General features: G+C 38.9%; 1 protein-coding gene across 1 annotated transcript; it reads left to right on the top strand.

Moving 5' to 3' along the window:
- Positions 1–8513: 8513 nt before the first annotated feature.
- tbc1d22b (TBC1 domain family, member 22B) lies at positions 8514–21177 on the top strand. Its single transcript, XM_062426903.1, has 13 exons — positions 8514–8774; positions 12899–13088; positions 13204–13378; positions 14699–14866; positions 14961–15031; positions 15172–15300; positions 15442–15507; positions 16926–17040; positions 17198–17304; positions 17389–17464; positions 17645–17772; positions 19139–19234; positions 19395–21177. Exons 1-13 carry the CDS (start codon positions 8719–8721, stop codon positions 19521–19523), a joined length of 1506 nt encoding a protein of 501 aa, XP_062282887.1. The 5' UTR covers positions 8514–8718; the 3' UTR covers positions 19524–21177.
- The last annotated feature ends 1327 nt before the right edge of the window (positions 21178–22504 follow it).

Below are 22504 nucleotides of genomic sequence, written 5' to 3'. Positions count from 1 at the left end.
ACTGGAGGTCTAAACTTACTCCTACACATATAAAATAATCATTATTTTGTTTATTAGCGGCACACCATTAATTATAAACATTAAGTTTAATTAATTTAAATCATCAGAAGGAGTTCTATACTATTTATGAAATCAGTTTTATGATGTCTTCTGTGGGTTTGGGGGGTGCTTTGCAAAGTTTGCCACAATTACCGAGTTTGACCGACAGAGACTAACTCTGTGTCTGAAATCACTCCCATATTCACTCTTCACTACTCTATCTATATAATTAACACTTCATAGTTCACTCAGTACTGATTTCAGATGCTCATTGATTGTTATCATTTTGTGTTGCCACCATCAGCTGTAGAGTCGCCCGACAGTAGTTTTCACATCTGGATATATTTACACATTCAGCATTCGGACACTCAAATAAAATGGCTGAGGGTAAATGTAGAGCACTATATAGTAAATAGGGAGGGATTTCGTATAGTCTTGGCATCTGCTACTTCTTTTTTTTGATGTATTAAGCCTTTAAAACGGAAATAATTATAGCAGAGAACACTTAAAGGTCATGAGTCAAGTAAGCTAAATAAATTGAATCTGGAAGATGAGGAAAAATAAAATAACAGGACAATTAGAAATTGAAAAGCTAACACAGAATTCAATAGTGTATTTTCCAAGAGTCATTTAAAGTCAACACATAGTTAATTAGCTAGCTCTATTATCTTAAATCTTCTACCATGTTTCAGAATAAGCTCAAGTTTAATCTTTTAATCTTCCAGCAGATAATAAACACTTTTTTTTTTTTTTTTTTTAAGTTCCATATAAGCTTCACTCCTTGTCTTGCGTGAGAAACTACACCTACACCAGATCCTTCACCTGCACAACAATACAATTACCAAGCTTACACTGCTTCACTGTTATGATGTGTTATTGATCCCTGTGGTGAAATTGTTTTTCCATTTGTCCCTCTCAATATGAACAGCGCAGGTTCAGTTACAGAACAGATGACTTGGAGTTGAGAGCGATTCTGTGTATTGCTAAAAGGACACTTCAGCACTTCCGTATGCTTGACAATACGGAGGTACGACCTTCGTTTTCTGGTTTGAAAAGCAACTCCCTGACTGCACCGCCCTGCTAACCCAACCAGAACCCTCCCTTGCTACATCTGCACAGTGTGTTAATGAATAACATAACTCCATCTGCACAGTATCAAGAGGAATGGGACCGAAGCCATACTACCAATACCGCTGTATGGATCAATGGTATCTCCTAGGAATAGGTGCATTGATTGGATATGAGATCTAATGTTTGACTGCTGCCTGCATCTGAACAGCTGTAATTCTCTCTGATTAGACTTCAGATTGCAATTACTTTCTGTATCGACAGCACACGTTAATGAGACTGTTTATGCCAAACTCCCGATTTACATGAATTGCACCTGTGAGCATGTATGGTTTAATGTGAAAGTTTAGGTGTTGGGTATGCACTGATTATTTTCTAAATCTCTCTGTGTGTGTGTGTGTGTGTGTGTGTGTGTGTGTGTGTGTGTGTGTGTGTGTGTGTGTGTGTGTGTGTGTGTGTGTGTGTGTGTGTGTGTGTGTGTGTGTTTTCATAACCTCTTAGGGACCTTTTCTGGTATAAACACCAACCTTGTAGGGAAAAGTAGTCCTAATGGGGACCAAAGCCCAGTCCTACTGAGGCAAAACATAATTTCTGAGGTCCTGGTTAAGGTTAGTTGTAAGGTGTGGAATGAAGTCAGGTTAAGGTTAGTTGTAAGGTGTGGAATGAAGTCAGGTTAAGGTTAGGGTTATGCATGTATTGGTTATGATTAAGGTTAGATTAAGGGTTTGGGTTAGGTTGTCCACAGTGAATGGAAGTCAATGCAATGTCCTAACAAGGATAGCTATGCAAACACATGTGTCTGTTTGTGTGTGTGTGTGTGTGTGTGTGTGTGTCCAGAAGGCCTGAGTTGATCAGTGAGTGTGGAGCGACAGCTGTGCTACAAATCAGAGCCCATTTACTGGTGACAGAGTCATTAAAGCCTGCTCATCTCATAAAACACAATGCACATGGTCAAATAGCATTCACTCCATTCACGCACATAACTCTACACACTACACACACGCTAACACACACAAAGGCACATGCAAAAACACACTCACAGATGCACATACAAACACACAATCTCTTTCAAAGCTAAACCGACTATGTCAGTTGGAATAAGTATAGGGGTGCAGTTTCCCTTGTGTGTGTGTGTGTGTGTGTGTGTGTGTGTGTGTGTGTGTGTGTGTGTGTGTGTGTGTGTGTGTGTGTGTGTGTGTGTTGTTTGTGAATCCATAATTGGGTGCGGTGACAACGACACAGAGGTAAAGATTGATATTAGGTAAAAGCACAGCAGCAGTAAACACTGTCACACTTTGTCTAAGGGTTGTTTTATGATAAGTGCACATCCTCTCTTCTTCTCCTCCTTCTTCTTCTCTCTCTGACTAAGACACATATACACAAAAAATATAAAATTATATGTAGATTCATGCAAATTGACAGCATGGATAAAAAAATTTCTATGTAAAACTCTTGGTTTTATCCTTTCATACACGATTTTCCATTACATTTCTTCATGGGAATACTATGATTTCTTCTGTCCAACAACTTCTATCCTCTGCATAGGATGTAACTTAATAAATAATGCACATTTTAAATCTATGGAAACGTCATAGTATTGGAGAGATGCTGAAAATTGTATCTAAGTAGAATCCATATTGTGCAATTTTCACCCAAAATACACACCTAGTCAGCATCACCACTTCACCAGTCAGCAAAGCTAAATATACAGTGTTTATGCCTTTGCTGGATACAGAATTAATGAATGACTTATAATAGCTTCTACAAAGGCAACACTAAAGAATAAGATCAACTACAAATAAATGTTTTCTTCTGGGTTTTTTGTGACCTACAGTGATACCGAGGACTGAGTGAGTACCCCCCTGCTGTTGAAGGAGAGCATGGGTCGGCCTCCCCCCCCCCTCCACAGATTTATACACTGCTTTAGAGGGTGCTATCAAAGGATTAATGTGCCATAGGCAGGCACTGAGGTGTAAAATGCTGCTAACCTCAATCTGATCTGGGGTCAGCTGCCAGACACCCGGAAGGTCATCAGCCATGTGTGAGATTACAGCAACACCTGGGCTGAGTCAGTGCAGCAGTACAGTACGGAGACAAATCTCTGTCAATAGTAGTGCTGAATGAGTGTTTCGTCATCCAGAAACAAAAACAAATAATAAGATATATAAGACCAGTAGTGAAAAAATGTGTGTTCCTGTCTACAATCAAATACCACCTATCTTGATTAAAAAAAAAAATAAATTACAAATGAATCCATTTAAGGGTACCCTGTGGAGTAATGAGACCACCAGTAGTGCTACGGAGGAATGTATTTATGAGTGTGTCCTCATCCTCGTACAATAACATAATTATCTTATCATCATGTCTATATATTGACTCCTTGTTTGATGCCTTGATCATTTTTTTGACCTCACTATTGCTACACTTCACATTAGCAGCTAAGAGGCTATTCACGTCCTATTGGTTAAACAAGTAGTGTCCTCCATTCCTCACTGTGTACGTAGCACCAACTCTCCAATCCCACCCACCCCATCTCCCCCTTGTGTTATGACGCTATTATATTATCATTATATCAAATGACAATGATATCATTTATCGCGATTATTTCTGAGACAATACATCGTCCATCAAAAGTAGTTATAGCGACAGGTCTATGCAGTACACATTCCTGCCAAAATGCGCCACAAAAAAGAGGGAAAAAGAAGATTGTTTGCAAAGAAACTATACCGTAATGTATGTAAACAATGTAGGATTCAAATTTTTAAGAAGATTTGGTTTGGCAAAATAAACGTCTTATAAGAAAGGAAATGCATTCAACACATTTGATGGGCCTCAGGGATAGAATCAATGCATTTTGGTGAGTAACACTGAATGTAAATAAAAACTAAAAAAACTAAAAACAGTGTGCCTTTAACTTGAGTTCAATAATCTATTAAAAGTTTGCTTTTGAAATGGTTCAGGTGCACATAAAGGACTAAAAATATATAATAATAAATAATATATAATTGATCTTGTTTTTATTTGTCCATTATGAAGCGTACATTTGTCACAACTAGTCAGACCAATTTTTTCTCCATCATCGGCAGTTCACAAAATGATCCAGAACCACATGAGTCCAGTACATGTTAAAACTTCACGAGCTCATATACTGTATAAAACTCAGCTCTTATATAACTCTAAACATTGAATACATAAAATAGTGAATTTCTCCTTGATTCTGGCAGATGACTAGATTTAAATGCAGATTTCTGTTACCATTAAGCTGATTGATTAGCACTAGTGAATAATGTGGTAATGGCCGCAGCTGCAGTGTAATTAATGTCTATTTATGACAGCTTCATAATGATAGACTTCTGCCACATGACACATGTAGGAATCCGTTATGTAGACTTATCTATACTTTGGTAGTTCTAGATAAATACAGTGTTATGTAAAAGGTCAGAATGTAAGAGGAGAAAATAATAAAGCTTGTACAATCACATGTTTTGTAAAGTGCACAAGCACATCCCTCAAACACTCATGCGCTCTCACGGAGACGTCTTCTTACCTTTCTCAGAGAATTTACGATCCTTCATGGCCTTGTCACGATCGGAGCGTGCGAGTACAGCTATCGATGACCCATTGACCTTCAGATGAAGAATTCGGCTATACATCACCATGTGCCTGAGGAGAAAACTAAACAAAATTAGGGTTTCTTCTATGGATCAGCACAGTAGAGCCACTTTCTTAACGAAATTAAATCACATTTCACTATAAGTTGCCATTACAAAAAAATGGTTTTGTTGTAGTTGAACACATTTTAAATGCAAAAAAGACATAAAATATTATCATAAAATCATAAAAATAATTAAGTAATAAAGTTCACATGAAGAAAGAAAAAAAACGTACCTCTTCTGATAAAAACTTTTACATAAACTCCCACCTTGAAGTTAAAGTCCGACTCTGAAAACGTCCCCACTAAGTTCTGTGCAACTTTTTCCTCAAACACTTTAAGCTCTATCTCCCCTGTTTGTTCCCTAAAGTTTCTGAGTGACTACAGAACTGAACACCCGCACACAATGACAGCACAACAAAAGAAAAAAAAAAAAAGTTCCTCTTTTTTTCCTCAAGAATGTTGTCAGAGTGGTTTTTGTTGCCACTTAAGCATTTACGAAGAGAAGTCACAATGCGATCCTTTCAGGGGGGGGGGGGGGGGGGGGGGGGGGTGAGAGAGGAGAGCAAAACAAGGGGGTCACACAAATCCAAATATAGCTAAGGGCTTAAACTCCAATGAGCATGTGCCATAGAAAAACAGTAAAACACATTATATATTTATTTTTTTGGGAGGGAAAAACACATCTCTCTACAGTGGCATTAAAAAAAATCATCTTTTTAAGGTTTGAAAGTTAAACGTCACAATTGCGTCCACAGAGATGTAGAAATGTCTCCCATATCCAAGATATGTAATAAACAGCCACGGTTGTCTGGCAGGATAAGTTCAAAGTAAATAGAGAGTGTGGTTTAGCAAACTGTTGTGCCCCAGGCAACTCCAGCAGTCCCACACACAGTTCCCCATTGTCCTGCCTTGTGACTATATTAGTGTATCTCCTCTCAGCCTACTCCTTTTCACACCACTATTTTCCCTCAGTGAGCCGGCCACACCAAAAGCAACCCAAAGACAAAAAAGTCACAAGACCTGCTGCTTGAGGCAGGGTTTGAATATATCTCTCTCTTTCTCTCCCAGAATAAAAAAAAAGGTCATTACAAATGGATAATCCTAGAAAATGTGTGAATGGAACTATTCTCCGCTCATAATGACATTAGATCCACAACATGGCATGTGTTCCCGGGCCTGTGAAAACACTACGGATCATCAAAAAAAAAACCCATTAGAACAAGTAGCAAGTAACCCATGAAGTACACTCTCACCTGGATTGTGTCGGTTAAAGTTCGTTGGATGCTGGTGGAGGTGAACACAGGTGGGGGGGGGGGGGGGGGGGTAGCTGCAGTGATTTCCCTAAACAAACACACACAGGAGAGCACCTGCAATTCAAATACAGACATGGCATGTAAAAAAAGGAAATTAAGTCATGTCCCCAAAACCTCCATTTGCCTGCCATCTATTTGAATAGGACACTTCCAAATGATGCTCCCAGTGAGTTGTGGGGTCCTAAGATCAAATGGATTATGATGTACAATAACTTTAACTGAAAGCTGATATAATGGCTTATATACTGTATCATCAACACGATTCAAAGCAGCTGTTTTTTATTTCTGTGTAATCAGCTATCTGTTGTTGATGTGTACTAAGCAGCATGAGCGGTAAACTCATTTTTTGAAACATTTACAGTAAATAGGAAGGTGGTTCGACTGGTTTCACTCTGTAGTTGTGTTGAGCGGCAGCAGAAAAAGCCTGCCCCCATGTGGACAGTAGCTCTATGTGCAGCGTGTGGGGGAAAAAAGAGAACTATTACTAAGCATTAAATCAGGAAGAATGGTTAAAAATACACAGGAAGGCTTTTGATTTGGGGTTTGTATAGTATAGATATATAGATAGAGAGAATAGACAAACTTCTTTGTTTTCCTGTCTTTTCTTTCTTAAAAATGTTTTACAGCTTCCTCGTTTTCTTTCACGTCTATATGAGTAAATGTTCTTTTCACGTGCATCCTCCAGGGAGTTCAGAGGTCATTTACACAACAGCACTGGTCAGACGTTACATCAAAATCTGTGACCCGTGTGATTCTGTGAGGATCGACTGTACGAAAAGGTCGAAAGTGTCGAACAGATACTGACGATTGAGGTGTAACTGACCTTTAGACAAGTCTTTGCTATCGCAGCTACAGTTAAAATGACGCAATCTACGGAAAATTGATGCAACTATTATGATAACTGATACATTATTAAAGTCACTTGACAAGCATACCAAAAGTGTGCTTATGCCCATATAAGGATGTGCTGCTTTTGTGGGGGGTTTTTGTGGTCCATCTCTGGCTCTATAGGAAACTGTGACTGGCATTTTTCCTTATTTTCTGTCATTTTATAGACAATGATGTGATTTTTTAAAAACTAAATATAATAATAAGAATAATTATGCTTATTTTGTCTGTCTAAATACATTGCTGTCATATAAAACCAGTGGTAGAAGCACATTTAACTCAAGTACTGTATTCAAGTATACTTTAGAACTTAAACTTTACTGTATGTCCATGTGATGCTACTTTAGTTACTTTTCAGATGAAGATTTGACACAATGGATAATATAACAAGCTTATAAAATATAACACATTGTTAAAGATGAAACCAAAAAGCAGTGTGTAGTCAGGCTCACATTTCAGATGTCTATGAGTTGTTAACAGCTCCACCAAATAGTGATTTTTCCCTCTAAACTTCTCACATGGTTTCATTTCAATAAATGTTCCAATGATCCAATATTTCAGCAAAAATCAAAGATTAGAGAAAAAGTCCAAAAACTGAAAACACATTTGTGTATCAGAACTTAGTTTTTTCTTCTTTCCTCTCCCATTAATCATCTCACCACCCCTCACATTTATCTGCTGACCCTTTGGAGGGGCCCCACCCCTAGGTTGAGAAGCACAGGACTCAACTTGCTGCATATAAACTACAATATCCATCACACAGCCCAATATTCTGCCAAACTTGTACTTCTATTTTAATACTTGAATTCAATTTGGCTAATAATACTAAGATTATAATAATTAGATTTTTCATGCTTTTTAATGGAATATTTTTACACTGTGGTATTTCTGCTTTAACTTAAGTAAATGATGTGTTCTTCTTCCACCACTCATACAGTTCAGCTGACACTTTAACTGCTTTCAACACATATACAAACTGACACTTCAGCTGCCTACCGGGCTCGATTTTCAAATGCTTTCAGAGATTGATACACACCAGCTGAGTTCACCTGCTTCAAACAATTACACTTCACATAACACATCAACTCATTCTAATGCTTCAACTGTCTACCTGAATTTTTTAAAATATATTTATTCTTATTTTTATAATTCTTATTTTTGACCCCTATGCCTACTTACCATGTTAAATGTATCAACCAGTTGGAAGTGAAGTCATGTCTGTTATCTTATCTTTATTTTATGATGATACCTGTTATCTGTTATTATCTTGGTGTCTCACATTGCCTTAAGGGACACTTTCTCTAAATAAAGAGACAAACAGACAAAAGCCCCCCCACATCCCCTGAGAAGAACAACAACAAACTTGCCCCTACCAGCATGAGGAGTCAAACATCTTTCCCTCTTTATCTTTGTATGTGTGTTATTATTATTATTTCGCATCCCTAACGTCACACCGCCAGCCTCTCCTATTGGCCACTTCCACTGCACCTGTTCGACCCTCCCTCCAATCACTCGCGTCGTTCGGTGAGCTCGAAGATGGCGGTTTCCAGCGCTCCGTATCACACATCATCGTGTTTGATAGCAGCATAGCTTCATTTCCCGACTCTTTTTTTCCACGCACCGGTAAACAGAACAGAGCTAGCCTAGCGGAACTGTGCCCCCCCTCCAGTGAGACGCGGTGCCGGTGTCTCCATGGTTTATTCGTCCGAGGAGCCGGTGTCCGTGTCGGCCTGACGGAGGTTGCGTTATCCGAGTATGGCCACCGAGAACAGGGTCCATTTCTGGAGGAGAAACGCAAAGGTTCCCGGAAGGTGTGTTCTCGCTCTGTTTGTCTTAACCAATTAGCAATGCATTCATTTTCACGTTTTACACGAATACTGCTTAAATATAATCGAAATGACTACTTCCGGTGCGTTCAGGGACATAATAGTGATATCCTATTGTAGCTAGTATCAACTCATAATGACACACATGAACAGTAGCTTGAGCCTCAGCTCTTTAGCCGACTTTAATGCAGAAACTGTCGCTGTACGTGCAACAAGAAAACCCATAAGGTGACTATAGTGTATGTTAATGAATTCACTTGGACTTTTCCGCCCAGTGTACCGTCATTGTGTTTCTGTATACTAGCCTCCAGCCGTGAGAGACAGACCTGCTTCTCCTATGTAGTGGAGGTGTCAGCTGTCACAATGCGAGCACCGCCCGTCTTATGCTCTGTGTGTGTGCCGACAGAGCTGTGTCACATAACAGGCTAGCTGCTGAGAGACAGAGAGAGAGAGAGAGAAAGAGAAAGAAAGAAAAAAAGAGAGGACAGTGAAGAAGAAAGGCTGCATTCCAGTGATGAGGATCTCCCGCAGTAATCTTAGATCAAAGTATAGCTCATTTTGTTTTATGTGGTTTTTCCTATCAGATGAATCATAAGTGCTCACTGACGAACATCCTCTTTTTTTTTTCTTTTTTTTTTTTAAGTAGTTTGTATGATGACAGTTTTATTTAGCAGACCGAGACCCACAAGACACATTTGACCGGGCCATGACTCATATTTGGTTAACACATGATTGTCTCGAGAGCTGCAACAATCAACAGAAAGTAAACTACTAATTTGATCTCTGATAATGTAGGTCGCAGCTTCTTTGGTGTGAGGATTTGATTCTTTAAGTTGTCACATGTGATACTAAACTTAATATATGTGGACTGCTTGTAGAGTAGAAAAAAGCTATCTGGGCTGTGGGGAAATAGAATGAGCAGGTTTCACTATTTTTCTGATATTTTCTAAACTCTATGATTAATGAATATATTTATAAAATAATCAGCGAAATAGTATTTAGTTCATGAAGAATGAGGAAGCATGTAGACCATTACTTCCTTTTAATTAAAGCCTTACAACTAGTCTAGTCCCAGCCTGCAGAGCCTGCTCAGTAAGCATCATTATAATGGGCATTAAGAGCCTGAAGGTATTCTCACACTGTCTTTACACATGTGATACTTAGTGGAAAATGAAACCAGGCTTCAATGATAACACATGACCTATTTATGATGTGTGTTTATGTGTTTATTCCAGTCCTTCTGTGACTATCAGGACTGTGAATGGGTGTCTTGCCCAGGGGAGAGAGAGAGAGAGAGAGAGAGAGAGAGAGAGAGAGAGAGAGAGAGAGCGAGAGCGAGAGAGAGAGAGAGAGAGAGAGAGAGAGAGAGAGAGAGACTTGTTTGGCAAAGCAGAAAAGGGAGGATCTGTAAGAAGAGGGCATTGCTGTCTTTGTGTCACACACACACACACACACACAGTGATCTCCCTCTCTCTCTCTCACACACACACACTGTAGTGGGAGGAAAAAGGCTGGAAACCCAAACCCAAACATATGTTTGAACAGGAAAGCCAGCAGCTCGTCTTGTTGCCTGGCCTTGAGCAGCTCCTGATAAAACAAGTCTGAGGCTGGTAAACAAGAGACTCTGGCACTGCCAGATAATCAGCAGGCCCTGTTCTCAGCCACCAGGCTCACTGTCAGTTTGTTCATGCAAAGGACACGAATGAGGCCGATTCCTTTGAGCCTCAGGTGTGAGAGGAGTGGACACAGTTTGACAGAATATCACACACGAGGAGTCATATTTGCTGCTTTGTGATATTCACACAAAAGCCTCTCAGCTACTTTAAATGAGCAGATTATCAGGAGTGAAATTTCTGCTGCACTGACACTTATTTTGGGATAAGCGGTGAGATTAGATGTAGAGTTTGACCATTACTGTAACAAAAGGAAAGAATAATCCTTAGAAAATTCAAGAGATGCAGTGATTAGTTAATTAATCAGTTGCCAACTATTAAATTAATTGCCATCTATTATGATAATTGATTGACAGTAAACTGAATATCTTTGGGTTGTGGACTGTTGCCAAGGAACAAAGAAGACATTTAGGATGTCAGCTTAGGCTCTGGGAAACATTGTTCACAATGATCAGCACATTAATTTAGAAAATAACCGTTAGTGGAAGCCCTAGAAAAAGGTCCAAATATGTAAGCAAAATTCTTGTCAGAGGTCTCAGGTGTGGTTCAGTCTCCATGTGTCTTTGTCTCAAAAGTAAAAACAGGTTTATAGGAAAATTCCTGTTTTACTAGACTGTAACTAATAACTGATTTGTGCAGTTAAACAGGCACAGACATCCATCCTCACTTCAGTTATAATGCTGCATGACCACCATTTAAAGTAGAGTTTGACTGTTGAGCACGCATTACTGAATCCAGTGTTCAGTTTGTAGATAACAGTGTGAGTGTGGTTATAAAGTCAGCGGAGGCAGCTGCTGCTCTTGGCCGTCCGTGAAGGAAAGGAGATAAGGAAGGGAGCGTTGTTTGGCTCCGTGCCCTCATTGTCAGTGCAGAGCGTTACTGGACCAGGTGTCATCATACAGTACAACTCTGCACTGTGTCTCTGTTCTGGGTCAGAGTGGGAAGGAGGAGAGATTCCCCACATCCGCTGAACATACTGCACACAACAGGGTGGAAGAGAGTGCCGGAGCTACGCAAGCTGTCTCCTGGCTTTGTTTAGCACACACAGAGTTACTGCACATACTGAAAAAGTCTGAAAAAGTCTTATGTTAGATTTTCAGAATACGTCTTGTTTTTTTTTTATTGTAGGTACATTTTGAGGCGATGCCTGGTTGCATGACAAATATAGCCGACTCGAGATAAAAACCTCCCTGTTATTTATAGGCTACTTAATTATACTTAGTGGATACTAGGGCATGAGCGATACTGGATTTTTGGGGCCGATACCGATATCAGGGAGTAAAAATGTTTTGATATCAATGTATTGGCTGATAGTATTAAATGTACAGAATATATAGATAAGCACACTTTTTTTAATATAATGATCCCTCAGATGTAATATAATGAAGGTATGATATTTTATAGTTTAACAATAAAACCTTAATGTATAAAATGACATCAGTGCACTAAAACAGTAAACTTCTCTGGGATTTTAATCATTAGAATTAACTATGAATAAAAAAACAACAACATATTCACTGATCGATATATATCTGCGATAGGTCAATATCGGCCAATAATATCGACTGACTGATATATCGGTCGGACTCTAGTCGATTCTTTTTGATGTGAAAGATCTTAAAAGGCATTAAAAGTGTTCTCCAACCCTGATACACAGTAAAACTCAAATAGTCTTTAAACAGAATATTGTTATCATTGATGAATCATGTTATATGACAGTAAACTGAATGTAGTTTGGGTTTTTGGACAGGAAGACGTTACCTTGGACTTCACCATTACCTGACATCAATTGACTAAATGCAGATGAATTAATAATGAGATTAATTATTTGCACTGGTAGATTGAGTTACTTAGTGCATCTACTCAGCTAATTAAAGTATGTTTAGAAGCAGCAGCACAGGCGAGGTGTCAGCCAGCTCTCCTCTGTATAATAACTGATGAGTAGACCGTGCCGTCAGTCTCTCTGACTGTCAGGACAAACACTGTGAGGCTGCGTGTGTCTTTCAGCATATCACATGTCGTCTTCTACAGCGTGCAGCCCGTATACGGAGCGCAGCATCCGCCTCTAGACCCACGACTGCGACGCACGTAAGTGCTCCGCTCAGCCCGGACTGCATGGCGTCGTGTCGTCCGTACCGATGCTTTTTGTTTGTGCGTCATTCTCCCGTTTTCAGTTTGGTTTGCAGCTGATTATTTCATGCTTTGAGTTTGAACATGTGTGTTAATGTGACACAGTGTTTATTCATGTTGTCGAGCCTCTTTGAGAGATTTTAAGTGTTTCATCGCTCCTTTTTTGCACCTCTATTTTGTGTTTGTTTTGTTTTTGTTTATTTTTCTTTTGGCAATAAAATCACACGAAGTTGCCGAGTGAGATAAATTCTCAACTTTTCTTTCTTTCTTCCTTCTGTTCTGATCTCTCCATTCGTCCCTCCACAGGTATCCCAAAGACACGAAGCCTAAATTCAACAACATCAAGTCTAAAAAGGCGTCAAGCTTCCACGAGTTCGCCCGCAGCACCAACGATGCCTGGGACATCGACGACGAGGAGGACGAGGATTTCCTCGGGATCCCCGCCCCCACTTCATCCCTGCCATCAGGCCCACATTCCACATCTACGCAGAACCAGGTAGCTGCCACACACTATACTATTTATTATCTTGAATAACGACCCTCTTTTAATGTGATGAAATGATGTTGACACCAGGGACATATTCTGATGTTTCTTTTTGTCCACTCAGCAGCAGCAGCAGCAGAATCAGGCTGATGATACAGAAGGTGAAATGTCCCACAGACTGTCTCCTCCCAAGACAGACGGTCAGACCCCGCAGGACGCGCAAGAGGAGGACAGCGAGTGCAAGCACGTCAACGGCAAGGTTGTCAAGTCTAACAGCGAGGCCCAGCTCAACACGTCCTCAGGTAATGTGTGTAATATACCGCAGCAGTTCATTGAGCATTAATAACCACTGAGCAGCTTATCAGCTGATTCATAGTGGAGCTAATTACAGACTTTGTCACAGTGCAGTTAGAGCAGGTGGGATTAGATCAGGCTGTGTAGTCTGATATAGAATAAAAATGAAATGTTTAGCTCCATGTGCACTCATAAATACGTGATGGGGCAGTGGTGGCCTAAAGGTAAGAGAAGCAAGCTTGTGACCGGAGGTGGCTGGTTCATTTTCCCCGGACCAGCAGGATAAATCTGGGTGGGGAAAGTGAAGACGCAGCACTTGCCCCTCCCTCATTACCACCACTGAGCTGCCCTTGAGCAAGGCCCCTTAACCCCACCTGCTCCAGAGAGGCTGCTCAGGTGGTTGTATTGGGCAGCTTCCAGGTGTGACTGTGTGTAAATGTGTGAATGTGATCAGGGTGTTCCTGGAAAAGAACATCACGCTCAGTAAATGTCACCTGAATAAATAAAGGTTGTTGTTTTTTTTCAACACTATATAGACAAATGCTTCTGGTCAAACTACCAGCAGCTTTTTTAACATGAACACAATAGGACAGTGTAGTGATTGTGTCTGTTAATCTGTCTTCATGAAAAAAAGAGTCATTAAAGCTTAGCTCCACTCTTTAAATGAATAATGCTGTTTGGTCTTAATCTCCAGCAGCTTCACTGGACTGTGTTTGTACTTAGCTGCTGCTGTATGAAACTATGTGATTGTTATTGGCACGAATGCCAAAATATAAATGTCATCAGCTGTCAGTAGTCCTGGATTATATTGACCCATGAGTCTGTTTGCGCCTTAGATACTTGGACAGAGCTTCTGGCTATTTACAAGTCCAGCTGTTATGCAAATTGTACAGCTGACTGGTAAATCGTGAGGGTAATCAACCAGTCACCCGCACCTCTATTCAGAAGTCAACTGGTGTCTGAGTATTCAGGCTATTCACTAGTCACCCGCTGAGCTTATGACATCAGGGCCCCAAGGCTGAAAGAGAACCAGCCTGAGGGCCTCATAATCTCTCATACCTTTTTAAATTACCACCTACAGATACTATTTCATCTTTTTTTTTTTTTTTTTTACCAATTAAAGACCAAGAACTGATGTAGTGTCATCCATTTAAAAAGAGTGTTACATTGAACATGTTTAATTAGATTTTTTAGGATTTTGTTTTGAATCTAATGTTGTAGTTTCTTCTTATTTAACTTGTTTATTCCATGACATGTCTATTGCTCTTTTATTATTCATGTCTGTAATATGAGATTTTCTCACTGTGCTCGTGCGTCTCTTCCTCCAGTTCGCCTCACCCTGCAGAAGCAGCAGTCTCTCCCAGTTCGTCCCATCATCCCGCTGGTGGCTCGCATCTCAGACCAGAATGCATCAGGGGCGCCGCCCATGACGGTGCGGGAGAAGAGCCGGCTGGACAAATTCAAGCAGCTGCTGGCCAGTGCCAACACTGACCTAGGTAAGAGAAGAACAGAGCCACAGAGTGTAGATTACTGCACACTGTCTCTGTGTGTTGATAATGTGTGATCACGTGTTGCTTTGTGTTGTTACAGAGGAACTCCGAAAGCACAGCTGGTCAGGCATACCAAGAGAAGTTCGGCCAATCACATGGAGACTTCTCTCCGTAAGTCTCATGATCTCTACTTTTATAATATCACATGTGCTGCTCTTCATCTGGGCTCCATTCTGTCAGCCAAATGCCCGATCTTCTTTTTCTCTCAAAGCGTCCATCATCATTAAAGCTCGTGTATTGGTTTAACACAGGGTTACCTGCCGGCCAACAAAGAGCGCAGAGAGCTGGTGCTGAAAAGGAAGCGAGATGAATACTTTGGCTTCATCGAGCAGTATTACCACTCCAGAACAGACGAGCACTTTAAAGACACATATCGACAGGTAACGCTACACTTACACTTGAGGTGAATAGAGGTAAACCTTGACTGCTACTATTCATCTGTAAGGGGGGGGAAAAATCAATACAGCACGTTGTGATATTAAAGGAAACATGCACAAACATTTATTATCTCTTCCTGTTAGATCCACATCGACATTCCAAGGACCAACCCTCTGATTCCTTTATTCCAGCAGCCTGCAGTACAAGAGGTAACATCACAATTACTCAAAAGCACTTGATTTAATTACAGTGATTTAATTACAGTTCAAGTGTATACGTGTTTTTGTTTGTCACACTTTACATATAACCCTAACCCTCAGATACAGACAATCACAAATACTCACACATGCAGGCAAAAACAGACAATCGCACACACACACACACGCACGCACGCACGCACGCACACACACACACACACACACACACACACACACACACACACACACACACACACACACACACACACACACACAGTAAAAGATCACTTTCCTCTATGTTTTGGCAGCAGGAAGAATAGCTTGAGAGATAAAACAGCTGCTTTTCACTCTAGACTCCCGAAGTTGGAAAATGCAATGTCATGTTTTAAATGGCAAACATAATAACCTTAACACTCATTTATAACAATTGCATAGCTTCTCAATCTATTCTAGATGTGTGATTATGTTGGATATATTGTATTGAATCTCACTCTTTCCTTTCTGGAGTTTCAAGCTCTCATGTTTTGTTTTATGAAACGGGCTCCATGGTAACTGTACTGTAAGATTCATTGTGTGCCTTAAAGACACAGCTGAACTCTCCTCATGAATGGATACAGGCTCATTTTTAAACAGCACATGACTTTGCTTTAACTTAAAATAGTGATGAGTGACACTCTGACAGAAGAGGAGAAGAAAAGGTTCAGGTTTCTTTTTCCTGTATCTTTCCAAGAATATCAACATAAATGAATGTCATGAGTCCAGTCATCATTTAGTTATGAGTAACAGCTGAGTTACTTACGACATGATCGTCTTTATCTGACCAAAATATCTCATACTCCTCTGGTTTAAAAAAAAAAAAAACACCTACCACAAATTCAGTGTGAGTTCTGCTTTAGATAAGGCATGACTCTGTGAATGATACTGTGTTGTTATGTGGCTTTGTATTCAGCAGTAACTGAGGAAGAAGCTGCAGCACATTAACACTAAAGAGGAAGTTTGTTGTAAAAAGGAACTTCTCAATCAATGACTTTTTTATTTATTTATTTCTGTGGTTTTTCAAAACACCAGATTTGTGTTCAGATTTACTGGAAACTGTATTATGTATTATTATTATTATTATTATTATTATTATTATTATTATATAAGTTGTATTCACTAGTATTGACTTTCTGTGGATGCATATCCTAATAATATATAAATATAAGTATGAATATGATCATATTTACATTTGCACTCGCTGACAGTGTAATATCAGCTGCTGTAGGCTGTGTGATGCTCAGGTGGAATTAATCAGACTCAAATGAGCAGTTTATGACAAGCGACTTTGTTAAATCTAAATCAAAACACTCACACAAAGAAGTCAGGAGTTTTTAGAGAATATGTAAACGTTCTTACACGAGGCCTGATGTGTGATCGTCTTTCTATCTCAGGTGTTTGAGCGTATCCTGTTTATCTGGGCCATCCGTCACCCAGCCAGCGGTTACGTTCAGGGAATCAACGATCTGGTCACACCCTTCTTTGTCGTCTTCCTGTCTGAGTTTGTCAGTAAGTATGCTTTTTATTTGTCACATGTTCTTGCTTGATGATGATACCGCCGCTTATATTTTGCAGTGTTGTTCTTAAACCAATGTCAACAGAGAGCACTGTTAACTGTTAGAGTCAGGCAGGTTTGGTTACATCGTGTGTCGTTTTGATCTTCCAGCGGAGCACGTGGAGAACTTTGACGTGGCGGCTCTGCCTTTGGAAACCCAGAGAAACATCGAGGCCGACAGCTTCTGGTGTATGAGCAAGCTGCTGGATGGCATACAGGTCTGCTCTTTGCTCAAACGCAGCTCAGTGAACACACATCACATTTTTAGAACTGCAAGTGTGCTGATATTGATATGCTTTCAGGACAACTACACCTTTGCTCAGCCTGGAATCCAGAACAAAGTGAAAGCTTTGGAGGAACTGGTCAGCAGGATAGATGGTAAGTAAAGTCACATTGACTTTTAAGTTGCTTTTACTTTGAAATGACATGTGATCTGCTCTTTCCTCTTTCATCTGTGTACTATGAGCCTCTACGCACAGAAAGTGATAAGATGTTATAAACAGGAAACCCACAATTTTAACTCATTATGTGTGTGTGCGTGCGTGTGTGTGTCTTCAGAGGACATTCACAATCATTTCAAGAAGTATGAGGTGGAGTATCTGCAGTTTGCCTTTCGGTGGATGAACAATCTGCTGATGAGGGAGCTGCCACTTCGTTGTACTATCCGCCTGTGGGACACATACCAGGTACAACATGTTTATGTTTAACTTTAAAGAAAACAAGAATAACAAAATGAACAGGAAACACATGCTGCAAACCACATAAATAAATAAACATGTCCGGAAAAGAGCAGGAAGAAGTATGCACTTATATGGTCCAACCCCTTCATAATTCAAACAACTCAATATTTATCATATATAATTCACAACCAACTATTTCAATGCTATTATGTCCAACTAAATATCCACCCAGTTTCAATCAGATATCATTTAGACATTCCAACCCTTCCTCATCACTCTGCCTTCTTTTCTACATATTGTTGAATTGATTTATATATTTGTAAACACACATACTGTTCAGAGTTGTACATACACAATGTTTTATTAAATGTAACTTTCCTATTAAATTATAATCTCTCTCTCTGTCTAAATTGTTAATTTCTTTATACATTATTGGTGCCGCCTTGACTTCTACAAGATCCTTCAACTTTCTTTCCTTCAAATCATGTGACTTTAAAACAGCTTGTTGATGTGTTCATGATGTCATACATTATTTACTGTCCTGATGGCTTTTATTTTGTAGTATTATCATTATCATTAAAACAACTTGAGTTTCTGGATCCATTTCTAACAGTGCTGTTTAACACACTGCATATGCCTTTAATGCTGTTTTTGTTATTCTGTAATATTTGATTATAGTATTCATTCTTTGAAAAACTACTAAAGAACCAACACTACTGCAAACATTTGTTATTATTATCATTATTAGTTTTATTATCAGAGCCTAAGCGATATATCAGTCAGAGGATATTATGTGGCGATATTAGCCAACCACAGCTACATCAGTATCTGCGTATATGTGCTGATATGAGCAGATTTTGTTGTTGTAAATTATAAAAGCAGCATTTTATGTATATTTGATCTTTTTTTTCTTATTTAAGTTTAATATATAGCCTATATACATGTTTTTTTCTGTTTTTTAATTTATATTAATTTAAATGTATTTAATTCCCTGTGAAGTTTACTGTTTCAGTGCAGTGATGTCATTTTACTCTCAACTAAAAACTCTTCCTATGTAATAATATAACCTTTCTGCCTTAAATAGTTTCATTTGTTTACATATGACCTACTGTTACAACAAGCATTGCTGCTGTATGCTGTGTTTGGACTTTATTGACCTTATCAATACCTTAAGAAATAAATGTTCTTAAAGGTTTTATGCCTCAGGGAGTGCTATCTAAATTGTATTATGTTGTTGTCTGACCCTCAATATAATGACAATAAAGCTACTACAACAAAGATGATTGTTAAACTTTAAAACACCATGCCTCTATTACTTATCGGTCAAAGCTGAGCTGTAATTCGCTACAATATTGGCTTTTGTTTCCCATAGGCGGAAGCTGAGGGTTTCTCCCACTTCCATCTGTATGTCTGTGCTGCTTTCCTCATCGAGTGGCGTAAAGAAATCCTCTCCATGATCGACTTTCAGGTACATGTATTCAGTAGTAATTAAATGACACAATTAGGTAATCAGATGCATGTAAGATTCAATTGCTTACAGCCTGAGAGCTAGCTTTTACAAAATAATCCACATACTGTATATATTTGTGAGACTCATTCTCTCCTAATCATTTTCCGTCGCTCTTCAGGGCCTGCTCATGCTACTGCAGAACCTTCCCACAATCCACTGGGGTAACGAGGAGGTGGGCCTCCTGCTGGCTGAAGCTTATAGACTGAAGTACATGTTCGCAGACGCGCCCAGCCACTACAAGAGATAGGCCCGGAGCTTCCATCCATTCATCCAACATCACAGCCGACACAGTACTTTTAAATCGAGGTCAAACTAGACTGTGACTGGATTGGACCCACAGTATGTCGTCTCTGAGGGTCACATGGAAGAGACTGATGTGTGCACCTTCTAGAGACCTGCGGGAGATAACCTCCGAGCATCCTAACAATCCCACATAAACGATCCTGTGAAAATGAAGTGGATGGGTTTACGATTCACCCACAGAGCTCGGTGAATACGGGACTATTTTGCAGTCAATATAACTGCAGTGTATTAATGGACTGTTACAGCATAAACAGCCTCAGCTATGCCATCTTGTTTTTAGTCACGCTACATTTGATTGTCTCTCTACGTTCGATGTACGTTCAGAATAACACGCTGTAATATAAAGGGATGATGAATGTTTGTGAGATCATCCTTTTAGTCAGAGATGGTATCTACAGATTCTATTTTTTACAGATTTGTTCTTAGTAGTTGTTTTACAAGGGAAAGAAAATATTAGCTGCAAACCAGGCAACTACAATGTAAAACTTGAAGCCTAATCATTCAATTGAGTCTGACACTGTCCCCCCTCCTTTTTAGATGAAAGGTTATTTCTGAGAAGATCTTTGTTTAAGTTTAGGGCTACCAAATCTGCACTGTACAATCAACCAATCAAAAGTCCTCTCCCAATTCAGAAAAAAAGTGTATAAGCTCTTAATGAAAGGGATCACTTGATCTTAAAATTATGATTTTTTTTGGGGGGGGGGGAAGAATATGTACACAAGTTCATATTTTGTGTAGTTTTTTTTAGATATAAGACCCAAGAGTAGAAGATAGTAGGTACTATGTTATATTTCAGAGTTTAGAAGAACTGATTTAGTTTCAGTTTGGTTCCAGTATGAACTAGCTGACATTAGCTGATAGCTTTGGGTTTCCACATTTATATTTCAGCCTATGTGGGTCTTATTTGTTGGAAGTGACTAAGAAGAATCTACACTTTATTCTATTTTAGACAGTTGTACATACAGCGTTAGTTAGAGATTGTTGCACATTCTCATAACTGGTACTAAATGAGATCGGTAGCTACTGTTTTGTTTTTTTTAGTTTTTTTTGGACTGATGGTTTTAATTTGACCAAACTTTATGCAGAACAAGAATATCAGTCTTATAAATGATCTTTATGATAATCTATAAAGTATCTCATTAGATACTTGACGCTATTTAAAAACTGCATTTTCATAACCAGTAGTTAAAATATTCCATTTCATAGCAACAGCTCTGAGTTTTGAGTTGTTTTGATAATGACTTGTGTTGATGCTTGTTGGTACTGAAGGACATTTGATTGGTCATTAAAACATTCAGTCACGCCATCCTACTGTACTTGAGACAGTCCTGTGGACACATCGCAGCTTCAAAATCTATGACGATGCCTTCTGTTATGAGCGTTTGTAATGTATTCCTGTCTTTTGTAACATGGTAATGTAACATTGGACAACATGCTTTGTCATCATTAATGCTTGCTTTATACGTTTGTTTCAGTTTCAGGTTACTTTGCTCTCGTACTGTGACAAGATCCTTTTTTTTTTCTGCGGGAATGTGAATATGTTACTACTCATCTACCTTCAGTAACAGTGATAATTATAACATAATATATGTTTAAAAGATATGACAATCATTTGTTTTTTTGATACCTTAATTTAACCTACAATTAGAAGTGGATTTAAAGTTTTTGGTTTGATTTGCTTCAAATCTGAAAATGGAGTCGAAGCTAATATTTTGTTAGGCTGTAGCAAAGTTTCTAAATCAGATCTCATACAGTATGCTGGTCATTGTACAACAACTCCAGTGAAGATGCATTTTCTTAGTTAGAATAAATCTTAATGTTCTTCACTCATGACCTAAAGATCTGAGTCAGTTATTTGCATTATGTAAACCTAAGTGCAGCACTACTGAAGTCACCACGGCACTTCAATGAAACAGTTTCCTCTAAATTAGTCTGAAATACTTTTGTGACATTTATTAATCTCTGGTTTATTTGTCGTTATTGTTTTTTCTTTTGTCAAGCCATTTGTAATCCTGCATTCATCGACCTCATTTTACTCATGGGAATCATTATTCATGTCTGTGTGAGCGTTCCAGTATACCTTTTTAGCCTTAAGTAGAACTTCTGCTTTTTTCCTTTCAGGTGCGCCAGCTCCTGGTGTCATTGCAGGTCGTAATATTTTCACTCATGCCTAACCATGATGGTGTTGTTGACTCCATGCTGTTTTTTTTTAATGTAAAGGTCATGTATGCTCAAGAAATGATGTATTTGGCTGAGAGTGTTCACGCTGTTTCATATAATACATGCCAAATCTTTCATTGAGCCAATACAATCTGTGTAGAATGCTTCAGTAGACAGTTCTGGCTTCAGCCTTAGAGGATGAATAATTAAAGTATTACAGTACTTGCTGTATATTAACTTTTTTTGTTTATATTAAACGATTGGTTTTCTTCATGTGTGTGTGTGTGTGTGTGTGTGTGGGGGGGGGGGGGGGGGGGGGGGGGGGGGGGGGTTGTTTGTTTATCTTGTTCTGGTATTACCACCACGATAGCCGGATAACACCTACACATACAAATGGTGGACATATTAAAATTGAGACTTGTAGAACCTGATAATGTAATCATTTCCCAATAATGTAATAACTCCCCATAATGTAATAAAAAAAACCCTCATAACTCAATAAAAAATGTAATAAAACCTGATAATGTGATAACTTCCTGATTATGTAATAAAGTGCATTTCCCAATAATGTAATAAATTATTACATTAACATTAATTAATAAATTATTACATTAACGGGAGATTATTACATTATTGGGTTAACCTTATTTTGTCAAAACCTAATAATGTAATAATTTCCCAATATTGTAATATTTTAGGGAAATGCACTTTATTACATTATCGGGCTTTATTACATTTTGTTATTGAGTTATGAGGTTTTTTTTA

This window comes from Scomber scombrus, chromosome 10, assembly GCF_963691925.1.
Source record: "Scomber scombrus chromosome 10, fScoSco1.1, whole genome shotgun sequence".
Classification (NCBI taxonomy): Eukaryota; Metazoa; Chordata; class Actinopteri; order Scombriformes; family Scombridae; genus Scomber; species Scomber scombrus.
This window is presented reverse-complemented; position numbering and strand designations above follow the sequence as displayed.